General features: G+C 41.3%; 2 protein-coding genes across 5 annotated transcripts in view; both read right to left on the bottom strand.

The window, feature by feature from the left end:
• LOC144975266 (uncharacterized) overlaps window positions 1–17,500 on the bottom strand; it is a 221,062-nt gene that overhangs the window by 62,735 nt on the left and 140,827 nt on the right. The gene's annotated exons all lie outside the window — the stretch shown is intronic.
• Window positions 10,911–16,575, bottom strand: LOC144975265 (uncharacterized). The gene is made up of 3 exons (XM_078919189.1): window positions 16,144–16,575; window positions 11,669–15,923; window positions 10,911–11,448 (listed from the first exon to the last, which is right to left on the bottom strand). The coding sequence occupies exon 2, from the start codon at window positions 14,579–14,581 to the stop codon at window positions 12,650–12,652; it is 1,932 nt and encodes a 643-aa protein (XP_078775315.1). The 5' UTR covers window positions 14,582–15,923; window positions 16,144–16,575; the 3' UTR covers window positions 10,911–11,448; window positions 11,669–12,649.

Here is a 17,500-nt window from a genome sequence, read left to right as displayed (position 1 = left end):
ACGTTCACAACCGACAACGATCGAACGATGAAGATTTTGTCTTATGACTCTCAGGACAGATCTTCGTGTTCTACCTCGACAGTCGTCGATCGTTGTAGGCTGAGAACGTAAGCGTTAACTTTCTATTGTTTAGTAAATCCGTAGTGAATGAAAGCTTCTACGGGGATAAAAGTTGTTTGGTTTCGGTTACAGATCGTCCTGCAACACAACATAAAAATATGAGCTGTTATTCATTTGAAAATGGAGCGTAGACCCAGACGCCGACACGAATGAAAGACGAAAGTAGGTCAAACCACGGAGAGATGTCGTAAAGTTGTGGCCATTAATCAGCCATGCTGCCGGTCTATGGATAAAAACAACGTATTTTAAAATTTGGCCAGAAAACTCGTCCTTCAAATATCGATCGATTCAAATGATCCTCATCCTGGCAAAAACTCTCAGACTTGAGATTTCGCGAAGTCTTCAAGGAATCTCAGGTTTGAGAATTTTTACCAAGATGAGGGTCCTTTAAATCGATTGATATTTGGAGGAAGAGTTTTCTGGCCAAATTTTTTAATACGTGTTTTTTTCCACCCAGAGTATGACAGATAACTGGTTAAACAAACACATTAAAAATGAATTGAAATCGAATCCATTATTCCAGTCGAGTATCTGGTATCGTGTGACAATGCATTTATCACCGTGTTGATATCACACGTAATAAATACATGATTTATGGTCGGAGACGGTCCACAACAAGGCGGGACAAATAACTAGTGACTAGCATCAACCATCTGATTTAGAGAACTTAGTGAGTACCAATCACTTCATTGTCGGTCTAATAACAATAACAAGGAGGTGAGTGACGTCATCTTCAGTCGTTCTACAGAATGTATGAATGGGTCTCTGATTGCACGGCTAAAGAAATTATCTCCTAATTGGCTCCATATTTCCCAGACAAAAGAGAGTCCCGGTTGGTTACTTGGTGAAGTATTGGCTCTAGCGTTACAAGCATGGAAATCAATATTGACCCCTCGACCCGTCGTCCACCCATCAGGGATTGGGTAGCTGGGTCCGTTAGATCAGGCGGAATGTATCCTGCAACGGGTATTTCTTTTTCTGACCCCCCCTACCGGCCCAACCCGTAGTGATTGGGTACCTGTCAACGCAACTGGTGATTAAAAAAGAAATCCCACCCTAAAACAATCACACACCCACACCCACACACCCACCCACCCATCCACCCACCCACACACACACACACACACACACACACACACACACACAAACATATACACTACGACATGTGCAATTATATGCGTAATAAATGAAGATGTACATAGACGAATACACACACATTTACACACACACATACACACACAGACATCTTCACACATACAATCCCTCACACACTCACACCCTCTCCCACACCCACACAAAGTCACACACACATTCTCACACATACATCCACAACCACAACCACAATCCCCCACACAGCCACACACCCTCTCCCACACATCATCCACACACCAATCATCATAATCGTATAGATAGAATGCGCTGGGCCAAGGAGTTCACAACATTGCCATCCGGAAGTATAACGGACCAACACACAAACTCTGTGTAACCATGAACGTTTATAGTCTGGTTAATACAGTTTAGTGAGAACAACTCACAAACGCGGATGGCAAAAACAATAACAAAGGCCCGAGTGACGTCATCTGCATACTATCTATATTATATTATTTTCAGCGACATATTTCCCTAGATAAATATAACGTAAAATAGCATACAACATAACATAATTTGTCTTGTCGTGAATGGCGATGGTGTTGTATCAGTCACGATAAGGAAAGAAAGATTGCACAAGATAACGGGAACCATGTCCCATGCGAATGATTGGAAAGATAAGCGTAAGGCCTATATTACCAGAGCTGCCAAACCAAAATGCCAGTCAAACAGGATATGACATTTTGTGCGGTTTATTTTTTGAGATTGTAAAGATAATCATCACCGATATCATCATCATCATCATCATCACCATCATCATCATCATCATCCTCATCATCATCATCATCATCATCATCATCATCATCATCATCATCATCATCATCGTCAATTTTCAACAGGATACAGTCTTCCAAAGACAACAGCATACAAACAAGTCTTCTAGTCGATATAAATAGATTCTGATTCATTAAAATATTAAGAAATGTAAATCACTTGTAAACTTTTCACACAAAAATATACCACACAACACGTCATAGACAATACTTTTTTTTCTTCTTTAAATGACACTCAATCACTTGTGGATGGTGGAAGGGGGGGGGGGGGGGGCGATGAAAATTAAACTAAAAAAAAAAACAAACAACTAAAACACAAACAAAATTGAAATCTAAAATAAATAAATAAACAAACGAATAAACCTTCCCCCTACCCACCCACCCACCCCCCCCCACTCAACCAAAAAAAAAAAAAGAAAAAAAAATACAACAAACACACTAGGAAGAAATAAAAAAGAAATGAACTAACGCCGGGAGTATACGGAGTAAAACAGGGTATTGGCACCACTGTATATTCCACACCAGTGATCGTAGAGATAGAGACCATGTCCCATACACAACGTCACCATTGTGTCACCAGATTGTTATCAAACCTTTTTTACATTCCAAAATTGATTAAGAAATAAAATTCATTTAATTTTTTTTAAAGGTAGGAAAAAAAAAAAGAAATGAAAAGTTGTTATAATGTTGTTGTTTGTTTTGTTTTTTTGTTTATTTTTAGATTTTCTTCTCCTTAAACCCTCAGCCTGGAATGTTTGCAATGGCCGATGGAATATTCTGTTTTCTTTTTGGATGGATATACAACTTGTAGGTCATTTCAGCGCCAGGCAAAATGAAGTTCTCCTTCAGAGCCATTAGGTCCCTGGTCCCGGAGTCCCCCCCCCCCCCCCCCCCCCCCCCCCCCCCCCCCGCCCAACACAGATAGACACACATACAGACATACACAGACGCATATACAGACACACACAGACACATATACCTCGCTCTAGCTCAATTGGCAGCGCTGCACTGCGGCTCACGCCTGGGTTATTTCAGTCTTCACTCGGAATAGACTCTAGAGAAAAAGGTCCTCTATGGAATGAATAAAGGGAAATTTATTTTTATTTATTTATTTATATACAGTACCTTAAAATGAAGACGCCCATAATATACATTCACACACAGTCACATACACAGCCACACACACCCAGTCACACATACACACACACACACACACACACAGACACACACCTCCTATCAATTGCCTAAATCCCCCCGTCGAGTTAAACGGTTGTTGTCCATCCCGGGGATCTAAGGTGGTGTTTACACAAACACTCGTTAGCCTCCCTCTAATGCATGGATTCCACGGAATGCCTCGCACTGGGTGCTTGAAGTCATCTTGACACAGATAGGGACGGGACTACTGTGTGGTCCAGTGCGATATGACACCCGCCCTCGGATCGGTAGGTACCGGGTTCGAGTCCCCGTCTGGATCGACGGTGTGACGTAACAGGTGGGTGAATTTGCATAGATATAGGTAGCAGAGCTGCCAAGTACAGCGAAACGTTCGTAGAAATACGATTTTTTTTGTTGCTTTGAGCATGTTTTAGATTTTGCGCCTTATAAAAAAGTGCAGAAGATACTAAATAGTATCCATGTTAGAAGAAGAAGAAGAAGAAGAAGAAGAAGAAGAAGAAGAAGAAGAAGAAGAAGAAGAAGAAGAAGAAGAAGAAGAAGAAGAAGAAGAAGAAGAAGAAGAAAGAAGAAGAAGAAGAAGAAGAAGAAAGAAGAGAAGAAGAAGAAGAAGAGAGAGGAGAAGGAGAAGGAGAAGGAGAGAGAAGAGAAGAAGAAGAAGAAGAGAAGAAGAAGAAGAAGAAGAAGAAGAAGAAGAAGAAGAAGAAGAAGAAGAAGAAGAAGAGAGAAGAAGAAGAAGAAGAGAAGAAGAAGAAGAAGAAGAAGAAGAAGAAGAAGAAGAAGAAGAAGAAGAAGAAGAAGAAGAAGAATAGAAGAAGACGAAGAAGAAGAAGAAGATAAAAAAAGAAGATCCGTCTATTTCTCTGTTATCTAACTGACAACCCACAAAAAACACTCATTGATCTAACATAATATAAATTAAATAACGTTTACCTGTCAAAGAATTCCAAAAATCTATCAAACAGATCGAATCATTTTTCACCCAAAGTCCCCATTCATTGAAATCACAAACATTCCAAAATCCATTCACAGAAAATATAATTGGCCATCAAGTCAAGATAAAACGAAACCCAGAAAGACAGAAATAAAACAAACCCCACACTTTCCGTTGTGAATGGCGATCCTTATTGGTGTACAATGGGAACACACACACACACACACACACACACACACACACACACAGAGAGAGAGAGAGAGAGAGAGACACACACACAGATAGAGAGAGAGAGAGAGAGAGAGAGAGAGAGAGGGGGGGGAGAGAGGGAGAGAGAGAGAGAAAGACACACACACACACACAAACACACACACACACACACACAAACTCATTTTAAACATAAATTTGGCCAGAAAACTCGTCCCCCAAATAACCATTGATTAAAATGACCCACATGTTGGCAAAAAGTCTCAAACCTGAGACTTCCTCGAAGACTTGCTAGAAGTCCCAGGTTTGACAGTCTTTGATAAGACGATGGATGTTTTGGTTTTAAACCCATCGACAATATTGGAAGGGCGGATTTTGAGGCCAAAATGTTTTAAAATGAGTTTTTCCCCGAGTTCGTTACTTTAGCCATTTGGAAATTCAAGACACTTCAAATATTAATTGACTTTATGGTTCTTTACCAGTTTTAATTTATGTACTCTGTAAAAACTCGTATTTAAAAATTTGGCCAGAAAACTTGTCATTCTAATTTTCGATCAATTTAAATGACCCTGATCTTGTGAAAAACTCTCAAACCTGGGACTTCGCGGTCTTCAAGGAATCCCAGAGTTTGAGAGTTTTTGTCAAGACGAAGGTCATTTAAATCGATCGATATTTGAAGGACGAGTTTTCTGACCAAATTTTTATCTACGAGTTTTTTTCCGGACTACGACAGTTATCAATTAAAGCCACTTCAAATATTCATCGCCATTATTATTCTGAAAACGGTTTGTACACTTGAACGCTTCGATGAATGTCTCTTTCTGTCGTAATCTGAATTTTTAAAAAGCCAAAACACGTATTTAAAAGTTTGGCCAGAAAAATCCTCCTCCAAACATCGATCGATTTAAATGACCCTCGTCTTGTGAAAAACTCCCAAACCCGAAAGCTCCTTGAATATTCCGAAAGTCCCAGGTTTGAGAGTTTTTGACAAGATATAGATCATTTTAATCGATTGATATTTGAAGGACGAGTTTTCTGTCCATAATTTTTAATATGAGTTTTTGTGGCGATATGGTAGCTTTGACGTGTTATTAGAATTAGAATAACAATAAAAGGCAAAACCTTCTTTTGACTTCAAAACGCAAAACAAACATTAAAAAATCTACAAAGGGGAGACATAATCATCAAAGGAAAGGGAAAAAAATATGTTACACATTGTCTCTATCGAGTAAGACGTAGGAGTGGGCCACAATGATGAAATACCCAGCCTATTTTGTAATTACCTTTTCTTTTCAATAGACAACTGGTTGAAATTTTACACTTGAATGTGGAGACACATGTTAAGTGCAAAGTCTCTTCCCGTGACAAAATAAATTATAAAAACTGCCCAGAAGATAATGAGTACTAGTTTACATTCGTTTCTATGGAGGAGGAGGAGGAGGAGGAGGAAGAGGAGGAGGAGGAGGAGGAGGAAGAAGAGGAGGAGGAGGAGGAGGAAAGGAAAGGAGGAGGAGGATGAAGAGGAGGAGGAGGAGGAAGAAGAGGAGGAGGAGAAGGAGAAGGAGGAGGAGGAGGAGGAGGAGGAGGAGGATGAGGAGAAGAAGAAGAAGAAGAAGAAGAAGAAGAAGAAGAAGAAGAAGAAGAAGAAGAAGAAGAAGAAGAAGAAGAAGAAGAAGAAGAAGAAGAAGAAGAAGAAGAAGAAGAGAAGAAGAGAGAAGAAGAAGAAGAAGAAGAAGAAGAAGAAGAAGAAGAAGAAGAAGAAGAAGAAGAAGAAGAAGAAGAAGAAGAAGAAGAAGAAGAAGAAGAAGAAGAAGAAGAATGTATATATAAGGGGAATAGAGATAAAGGAAATGAAGAAGGGCAGATAATTTAGGAAGAATTTCAGCAATCCAATGAATAGGTACTTGCTACAATGTTCAAGTGGCTTTTATGTTGTTCTTATTGAAGTTCAAAGCCGAAACGTTTGATTCAGGTTGTATAGTGTTGTCTATTTAAATTCCAATCTTACATAGGAGTGGTTTGTTGTTGATCAGAGAGAGAGAGAGAGAGAGAGAGAGAGAGGGAGAGAGAGAGAGAGAGAGAGAGAGAGAGAGAGAGAGAGAGGGAGAGAGAGAGAGAGGAGAGAGAGAGAGAGGAGAGAGAGAGAGAGAGAGAGGGGAGAGAGGAGAGAGAGAGGAGAGAGAGAGAGAGAGAGAGGAGAGAGGAGAGGAGAGAGAGAGAGGAGGGGGAGGAGAGAGGGGGAGAGAGAGAGAGAGAGGAGGAGGAGAGGAGGAGAGAGAGAGGGGGGAGAGAGAGAGAGGGAGAGAGAGAGAGAGAGAGAGAGAGAGAGAGAGAGAGTTGTAAGAAGAGAGATATCTGTATAATGTATTTATACATCTTCGGATATCTTACTGTTAACATGCAATTTTATAACAAGTGTAAGTAAATCACCACCACCACCATTGCCAACACCACCACCATCACCACTGCCGGAACCCTGGAAAAAGCCTTATTTAAAAATTTGGCCAGAAAGCTCGTCCCTCATCTTGGCAAAAACTCTCAAACCTGGGACTCCGCGAAGTCTTCAAAGAATCCCAGGTTTAAGAGTTTTTACCAAGATGACGGTCATTTAAATCGATTGATATTTGAAGGACGAGTTTTCTGGCCAAATTTTAAAATACGTTTTTTTCCAGAGAACGACAGACTAGTTCAACCAACACCAACCATGGCCATTCACTGGTCATTTAATCTGGCAGGTCAGTTTGTCCAGCCTGTCCGTGGAGACAGAGTGACCACTAGTGTCCATATCTATCCTGTCAGGATGGATTAGATTAACGGATTCGATGGTTTTAACCAAACCTGCCAAGTACAACGAAAAAGTCGTAGAAATACGAAATTCTTGGCTCCAGATACAGAACAACATTCTTTGACTAAACAAATATTGTTGAAAAGGAACGTTTAGTTCCATAGAAACACATACATTATTCAGAACTTTGGAGCATTTTTGGACCATGCTGAGGGAAATTTATTTATTTGTAAAGCTATTTAAAGTGACTTTTTTTCTCTTCCTTTCACTTGGAAACTACGATTTTTTTGAAATTTCAAGTTGGCAGCTTTGCCTTAACCAGACCTGTCTACGAATAGAAAATAAATCGTAGAATTTCAGAACTTTACGAGCATCTCTAAGTCATTAAAACTTGTTGTAAATGAAAGTTGATGCCAGACTATATAATTTAAAGGATTTTGAAATGTTATTTAATCATTGTCGGGGTAAATTGTTGAACTATAAAGTTATCTATTGATGCTATGCGAGTACTATGCGACTCAACCATGCGTCGAGCGAGGCTCGAACCCAGAACCTTCCGATCTGAAAGCGAGTGTCGTGCGACAAGATCACATAGATACAGATGACGAGGGCAGTGGGGGATGGACGAGTGAGTATTGACATTGATGTCAATGTTGTCATTTATTTCATGTCCAAATCCACTACACGTCTATGAACATTGAAAGAATATGGACGACACACACTAACAACTGACCCAACACACACAAACGCTTGTGTTTTTTTGGTTTTTTTTCTTCTCTCACAGTACAAAAACAAAACAAAAAACCCACAATAAAGACCCGATACAGAGATGTTAAAGAGGGGGTAGGGGAGTGGGGTAGTCGGTCATGGGACACAGGGACGAGGGGCTGGGGGGAGAGCAGCGACATAGATGTCAATAGAAAGGGGGGGGGGGATGGTAGAGTTGTGAGGTGACGTCCAGACATTGGGTGGTGTCAATTCTGTCATCAAGGAGGTGTCATCTGATTAATATATGCAAATCTCACACTATTACTGACACGAACACGGTCACACTATCACAATCACCAATCACAGTGTATCACTGTCTACCGTTTGTCTACCTATCATCATAATATCGTTTTTGGACGCGTCCCAGTTTGGACGCAAGTCTTGTTCATTTCATGGATGGTGGTCGTCAATATTTCTAATATATTGATAGTATGCGCTTGGCTAAGAGGTTCACAACATTGCCATCAGGAAGTATAACGGACCAACACACAAACCATGTGTAACCATGAACTTTTATAGTCTGGTTAATACAGTTTAGTGAGAATTACTCTTAAACGCGGATGGCAAAATACAATAATAAAGACCACAGTGACGTCAACTTCGAACTATCTATAATAATATATAATATAATGTCATATCGTTTGCATGAATTTTACAAAAACAACTAGAAATAGCTCGGCGCGTAGTAGAGTCATTGGAAAAGGCTCTTTACTCACATTCTCTCACCGGACTCAGGTGTAAACCGAGTACAGCGTCGTCTCTGTAGGAAACAAAAAAAAAAAAAGCACTATTGCCTAAGAGGCGTCATGTCTCATTCGACATGTGACGTGTAGATCAGGTACCTTTTGTAAAGCACTTTGAGCACGTCTTTGCGGATATTGCGCTAAATATAAAATAAGCAGAAATATAAACCACAATTCTAGCATAAAGGATATTATTTAAAATCCCGTATTTCGTAGCCAGTGGGTTTATGACGACGTGTGTATTTCAACAGGTCTGATGACCGAACGCAATGATGGCCTTGATGTCACGTTGTTGTAATGGACGATGTGTGTTTACGTTGGTTTGAGTGTCTTTCCAATACAACATTACGTGAGCCCCAAAACAATCTGGGCTATCAGACCTGCAAATTGGTATGCATTGACTAAACCCTCTCGAGTTAGTTCACTCTCATTGAAAATCGAACAAATTTGTACGAATTTCCATGCATATGAACTCGAGATTAAGACATGCGATTCAGTTCCACGAAGAGTAAGATATATAAAATAGAACCATATATGTATAATTAAGTTATTTTAAACTCATCCCCCCCCCCCCCCCATCCCCCCACACACACACCCCTCTCCTATTTTCTTTTCGTACGGTTTTTGTACACGATTGAAATAATAACAGGTACAAAGTTACAGGTCCTGATGACGTCAGAAGACATGCTTGCTGTCATTGTATTTTTTTGTTTATCTTATCTATTCCCTCCGTGCTATCTCAACCCGTGACACATAATGACATGTGTGTGTGTGTGCGCGTGTGTGTGTACATATTTGGCATAACTCTGTGTGTTAGCGTGTGTGTATGTGTGCATGTGTTTGTATGTGTATGTGTGTGTGTATGTGTATATGTGTGTGTATATGTGTATGTGTGCATGTGTGTGTATGTGTGCATGTGTGTGTATGTGTGTGTGTATGTGTGTGTGTGTGCAATCATTGTCAGTCAGTGTCTCAGCCTTGATTGAAGCCACCGCTATCGTCAGCTTGGAAAACACAGGTAATCCCCGATTCCAGACCGCAGGTATTCAATCATGATTGACAACTATCTACTGTGTTATGATTGATGTCAACATTGGAAATAGTTGTCTTGTCTTGTCTTACATGTGGTTTTTGTCAAACCAACGATTTGTCCATTTGTCTCGCGTTCGATTTGTATTGAGTTGGTGGGAGGTGGAGAGAGATAGTGAGAGGGGGGGGGAGTAGATAGATAGATAGATAGATAGATAGATAGATAGATAGATAGATAGATAGATAGATAGATAGATAGATAGATAGATAGATAGATAGATAGATAGATAAAGAATAAGAGAGAGAGGAGAGAGAGAGCGGGAGAGAGAGGGGGGAGGGAGAGAGAGGGGGAGAGGGAGAGAGAGAGGGAGGGAGAGAGAGAAAGAGAGAGAGAGACCAGAGAGAGACAGACCAGAGAAAGAGAAAGACCAGAGAGAGAGACAGAGAGAGAGAGAGACAGAGAGAGAGACAGAGAGAGATAGAGAGAGAGACCAGAGAGAGAGAGAGAGAGACCAGAGAGAGAGACAGAGAGAGAGACAGAGAGAGAGACCAGAGAGAGAGAGAGACCACTAATATGCGGCTATGTGGTCTAGTGGTATGACACTCGCTTTCGGATCGGAAGGTCCAGGGTTTGAGCCTCGCTCGGCGCATAGTTGAGTCTCTGGAAAAGACTCTTACTCACATTCTCTCACCGTACTCAGGTGTAAACTGAGTACCTGGCCGTTAACAGCGTTGTCCGAAAAATTGTCATATCGCCTCACAGGCGTCATGTCTCGTCCTACATGTTAAATGTTGCTGTTGACCAGGGACCCCTTGTAAAGCGCATTGAGCCCGTTAAGTGGATATTGCTCTGTATAAATGTTCAAATGCTCAATAATATCATGTCTTTGTTTTCCGTCAGTCCCTCTGCATTGAACACCAAACCTACCAGAGATTACCGTTCTTGGTGCCAGAGATCTGAGGTCTCCAAATTCTTACTTAGTTTTATGGTTAGTTCCGTCTTTTCACGGTTGATTGAACACGCAGCATTACGACAGCAACCTGTCCGATTGGCACGGCTGATTGACCACGAGAGAATAACAAGGAGACAGGGTGTCACAAAGTGACAATACCAAAGAGTGAGTCGGTGGTCTGCAGAACCTCCGTCCCAGTCAATGGCCTTAAAGGGTTGCTAACGTCCAACAAATTGACCAGCCCAACAAACTAACAATCAACGAATGATAAGTAAATTTTCATATTTCATATAATTTATTAATGCAAATTACTCTCTCACACTCTCACTCTCATTCGCACATGTAATGACGAACACTCAATTCACGAGACAGTAACGATGAACGTGGAACAATGAATAAGTCACATAAGTCACAAACAGATTTCACAAGAAGGTGGGGCCCCTTACCTTTACAGAACACATAGAACACAATATGAACTGTCCGTCACAGGTCCGTCAGGGCTTCTTCCTCTTGTCGAGATGATGCAGTCTGTCGTCCTTTCTTTCTACTGTCACAATTCGTACTGTCCAACCTCTCTTTGAATCTAAGGCGTCGGCCTTATGACAATACAACTAAAATGTCCACGGCTTTGGCCGGATATGAACAATATTCATATGGTATAATATCGATGGCATCGGCCAAGGATAAGGCTATTAAAATGTTCTGGCTTTGGCCACAAATCAAACGAAGAAAAGTCTTACATCCAAAATTCAAAAGGGTTAAAGTTAATTCATATAATAGTTTCTTTGGCTTTGGCCCCAAATCAACAGGCCCACTAGAATGGGAAAGAAAACAATATTTAATTAACCATATAAAAACAAAAGCAATAATACTTAAACTAGATCACCTTTACACATATCACAACACTATAAACTTCTCAACACGTGGTCACTGCCCAACGTGCTTGGCACAAACTACTAAATCAGAAAATCACTAGTATTAATTAACTCATAATAGAAGCAGAAAGATTGAATTAAATGAATAATTCCACCAACCACAAGGCCTGTAACAATTAAAATCACAATTTGATTTTAATAAAATTAAGTACAACTCTTGCAAAACAGCATCGGCTGAACTTTGCATAGAGACTAAAATACGTCCGAATCGTCGGACGGCCAACTGGTGAATGGGAAGGATGAAAGTTTTACAAAAACCAAGAAACAGAATTTTAAAAGAAAAGAAATACTTAAAGAAATAGTCTCTCTTTGTGTGCCCGGAAATGACTCACGGGAAAATCCATGACCTATGACATTTCCGACCATAAATTAAAACAACTTAAGCGGTCCTACGCAATACCAAGATCAGTCTCTATATCTATTACACAGAACTCAACAACAAAAGGACGTATACGACATGATCATCACAGCAGGATATTAAGTTAGACATTACGAACTAAGAATAACATTGGGATTAGCGTACACAATAAACTTAAGATAACATTAATAATAACATTTCGTGACACAGCCCCTTCTTAAGACAAAAACACGATTTTTGTTACAATAATTTGAACGAAATGTTCACATCCGAGACAAGAAATCCGGCCCATGGTTGTCAGTTCCCTTAACAGACCTCAGGGTGAACCGATACTGACTCAATAACAGAGCCCAACGCATGAGTCTGCCATTCTCGGACTTTGCTCGATTCAAGTAAAGAAGAGGCGCGTGATCTGTCTCAATGACAAATTGTCTCCCGACCAGATACGTGCTCAACTTCTGTATTGCCCAAACTAGAGCAAGACATTCACGCTCCACAACAGAGTAATGTTGCTCCCTTGACAACAGTTTCCTGTTTACATGTTAGAACGCTCTACGCTTTGGCGTCCCCAGACAATACGATTCATCTCTCAAGGGAACAGTCCCAAGGGGCATTTGGGTATTCGCCCTATAGGTGCCGATCGCTGACATCGGTCACACGACTGGCAAAATCTCTGGACATCGGTCCACACGCTGGGCCAGAAGAACTCGTTGAGAATTCGGTCAGTAGTCTTCTTTGCAGCCATGTGCCCAGACCTTGGGTCTAAGGTCCTTCGGAACGACCAATTGTCTCATGACATCTCTATGATTGGTCCGCTTTGACCTAAAATACCGGACGAGGACACCGTCTTCGAAACCGTACCAAGTCTCGTTAGATCGGCCAGTCTGTCTTACCTCTCCGGTCTGTGCCATCTGCATGCACTTCATCAGTGTCTGGTCGTTAGTTTGTTTCTCCACTAACTGCTTGACAGTGATATCGATATTTGACGCAATCGGCGTCGTCAAGGGCTTCTTGCCCTTCTTGTGCGCAGCAGTGGACCTCGTGTCCACCGCATTCACTTCCCCTATGGTAATCCCTGGGCATTTTGCATTGGGAATATTCCCGACAACCACATCATATAATGTGTTGTCCATTTGCATTGCCGAAACCGGCCCATCGTAGTATGGACATCTCAACTCCGCCTCTACCACGGAAGCTGTTGCAATGCTACCATCAAGGAGCGAAACCGGTACCTTCTTGTCGCTCACTTTATCTGGTGACAATATTCCCTTGCGTACCACCACGCAGCTACAACCGCTGTCACGCAGAACAGTCACACGCTTCCCGTCAATGAAGCCTGTTGCCACTGGCATACGCGAGAATTGATGGTTGTCATCGGCTCTGCAAGCTGCAGAGATCACGGGTACAGTGCACCCACATTTGAGTTCCATGGAACCGTGGTGATTTTTGCACTCCAGTTCTGTGGTCAATGACGCCGCAGTATGGGATACTCGGTCACGTTTCTTCCAGCATTTTTCTTCGGTGTGACCCCGTCGTTTGCAAAATGCACAAGTCGGAACTTCCGCTCGAAGAGCAGAGAGCTGGTGTGGCTTCTGTCGGCAATCGCGAGCGATATGACCAGGTTTGGAGCATCGATGACAAGTCACCCGCTTGTCCTTTTGAGCCCTCGTTGGACTCGTCTCCACTGTCTTCATTTGACGCTCATCCTCCGTCGGCTTAATTGTCAATGATGGCTCCTTACTCGTCTTAGGCATGGTCGAGTGAGGCCTAGAATAGGCGTTCATCGCACCGTGCGCCTCCACATAATTTTCAACCAACTTGACCACTTCTTCCGTGTTCCCAGGTTTCCTTTCCTTGAGAAACACCTGTAAATCCCGGCCACATGAATTGATTAGCTGCTCCTTCAGTATCAGATCTATAATCTCTTCAGCGTCGGATTTGTTTTTCCCCGCCAAAGAAATCCACCTGTCCAGGTACCCAGCAATTCTAATCTTAAATTGGCCCATACGCTCTCCATGCTCTGGCCTACTTGTACGGAAGCGTGCGGCAAACCCATCCTCCGTCAAATTGTAATGCGCGAGCAGAGCGTCCCTGACCTTCCCGAAGTCTTTGGCATCGGCCTCATCCATACGGGTATAAACTTCCAGGGCCTTTCCAGACAGTAGGGCACCCAGGTGGGTTGCCCAGTCAGAACTGTGCCAGTTATTGGCAGAAGCATGCCTCTCAAATCGCGAAATGTAACTCGAGACATCATCTCTCCTATCATCAAGCGGCGGTAGTCGTGGGCTCTTCCCGACCGACGACGACGGCACATGAGTCCTGGAGGAGGCATGAGTTGGATGCTGTACCTTCAGTCTTTCCAACTCCAACTCTCTTTCCAAAAGAGCGGCTTTCAGCTCCAGTTTCTTCTCTTCGCGGGCGCTCTCCTCCTTTGCCGATTCTCGATCGTGTTCTCTTTGCTCTCTTTCGTGCTCCCTTTGTTCTCGCTCGTGCTCCCTTTGTTCTCGCTCGTGCTCCCTTCGCGCCTTGGCCTCATTCAGAGCATCCGTCTTGCGAGCCTCTTCCTGCTTTATTTGTTCATCTACCCATTTCCTTAAAGCCTCACCTTCCAATGCCAGTTGAGCACCGAGTTTGATTAATTTCTCAACATCCATGATGGTTCAAGAAGGGAAAAGACAATGTAGTTCAATAAAATGAAGCAAAGAAGTTAAAACACTTGAGCAAGCAAGAGAAACTTAAAAACAAAGTCTTTGTAATTATACAAATAGAAAATCAGTCAACAATATCAACTAGTGGAAATGTATATACCTTCGGGTATAACTGACGAATGAATTTAAATATTGCAATAATTACTTACTTCAAACAATTATTATTTCTTCTCGCCTTTAATTGGCAAATAAATAATCAGCGATGATGTGTAACAGCACTTCTCATAATATAACAACCACGGGGATACAGTAGGTATCGACGCTCCCTGTTCCCAACTCAGTTTAAAATAACAAGTCAATCTGACCCAATTCACGTAAATCTCAGCCACAGACAACTGGTTTAAGATAACCAACAAGTGACAACAATAACAGAAGGTTGCAACTTAGCCGATGTCTTTTAACAAAAGGCAATAAATCAATGACAGTGCAAGTTCCTATTCAATGTTATGGGATACGACTTTACAGTCTTACGTCAGTCAACAAAATATAAACTGTCTTTATAAATGAGTAACAGGTGAGGTGAGAGTCAATTACAAATCACTCCTGATCATCAGTATCAGACAAAAATCACTCTGTTAAACGTCAGCAAAACTACCCGGCAGCTCCACCAAAAATGTCACAAAGTGACAATGCCAAAGAGTGAGTCGGTGGTCTGCAGAACCTCCGTCCCAGTCAATGGCCTTAAAGGGTTGCTAACGTCCAACAAATTGACCAGCCCAACAAACTAACAATCAACGAATGATAAGTAAATTTTCATATTTCATATAATTTATTAATGCAAATTACTCTCTCACACTCTCTCTCTCATTCGCACATGTAATGACGAACACTCAATTCACGAGACAGTAACGATGAACGTGGAACAATGAATAAGTCACATAAGTCACAAACAGATTTCACAAGAAGGTGGGGCCCCTTACCTTTACAGAACACATAGAACACAATATGAACTGTCCGTCACAGGTCCGTCAGGGCTTCTTCCTCTTGTCGAGATGATGCAGTCTGTCGTCCTTTCTTTCTACTGTCACAATTCGTACTGTCCAACCTCTCTTTGAATCTAAGGCGTCGGCCTTATGACAGTACAACTAAAATGTCCACGGCTTTGACCGGATATGAACAATATTCATATGGTATAATATCGATGGCATCGGCCAAGGATAAGGCTATTAAAATGTTCTGGCTTTGGCCACAAATCAAACGAAGAAAAGTCTTACATCCAAAATTCAAAAGGGTTAAAGTTAATTCATATAATAGTTTCTTTGGCTTTGGCCCCAAATCAACAGGCCCACTAGAATGGGAAAGAAAACAATATTTAATTAACCATATAAAAACAAAAGCAATAATACTTAAACTAGATCACCTTTACACATATCACAACACTATAAACTTCTCAACACGTGGTCACTGCCCAACGTGCTTGGCACAAACTACTAAATCAGAAAATCACTAGTATTAATTAACTCATAATATAAGCAGAAAGATTGAATTAAATGAATAATTCCACCAACCACAAGGCCTGTAACAATTAAAATCACAATTTGATTTTAATAAAATTAAGTACAACTCTTGCAAAACAGCATCGGCTGAACTTTGCATAGAGACTAAAATACGTCCGAATCGTCGGACGGCCAACTGGTGAATGGGAAGGATGAAAGTTTTACAAAAACCAAGAAACAGAATTTTAAAAGAAAAGAAATACTTAAAGAAATAGTCTCTCTTTGTGTGCCCGGAAATGACTCACGGGAAAATCCATGACCTATGACATTTCCGACCATAAATTAAAACAACTTAAGCGGTCCTACGCAATACCAAGATCAGTCCCTATATCTATTACACAGAACTCAACAACAAAAGGACGTATACGACATGATCATCACAGCAGGATATTAAGTTAGACATTACGAACTAAGAATAACATTGGGATTAGCGTACACAATAAACTTAAGATAACATTAATAATAACATTTCGTGACACAGGGAGAAATCGCCACAGAGACAGACACAGACCAGACGGGGCCGAGACAAAGTCTGAATGACCAGCACTTACAAAACATACGATTTATTTTCATTTTGCCAGAAGAAGAAGAAAAAATTGCTTCAAAGATCGATTGATTTAAAATGGCCGTCAGCTTGTCAGAATGCATCTAACGATCACGTGACTTGGTATTTCACTTCTCTGAATTCTCAGGTTCGAGAATTTTGACATGTTGAAGGTCATGAAGATTTATCGAAATCTGAAATAGAAGGGTTTTTTTTTTGTTGTTGTTTAATTTGGCCGTAAAGGAAATTGAATATATCATTATGTCATTCTGTATGCAGGGCTGGGGTGAGGTTGGGGGGGGGGGGGTGGTGACCAAGTGAGCTGAGACAACTAAGTCATTTGTTATGGCACGTCGGTCGTACTGGACTCGAGAAAGACTGGACATCGTGGCAACGGTAGCGGACAGTGGTCGACAGTGGTCAGTCCTTAATCTGTGGGTCAGTTGTATCGTACAGCTGGTGGTTGGCAGCCCCAGTCGTGGGAAGAGAATTTTAGTTCATAGAACATACTATGGGTAAGGTCAGAGCTGCCAACTTGAAATTTCAAAAATGGGTAGTTTCCAGGGGAGAAATAGAAAAATTCAATTAACTCTCTCCTTACCAGCTATTTTTAGAATATCCCCCAAAAGTCACACCCATCCAGCAAAAAAATAGACTTTTCTTACTCAAACAAAAGTACCAAGTGAGCTCTACAACACAGTGTTTAGTATTTGTAGCTGTAATCAAAGCATTTCTTTAAATGTCGTGTTGTACAAGAGAAATCAGAATGAGAAAATTGTCGATTACATCGTAACGAATGTGACGATTTTCCTATGGGTGGTAAGC

Source organism: Berghia stephanieae, chromosome 6 (assembly GCF_034508935.2).
Source record: "Berghia stephanieae isolate SIO BIC M18660-M18661 chromosome 6, UCSD_Bste_1.3, whole genome shotgun sequence".
Classification (NCBI taxonomy): Eukaryota; Metazoa; Mollusca; class Gastropoda; order Nudibranchia; family Aeolidiidae; genus Berghia; species Berghia stephanieae.
Note: the sequence above shows the minus strand (reverse complement) of the source record. Positions and strands in the feature narration are given on the sequence as shown.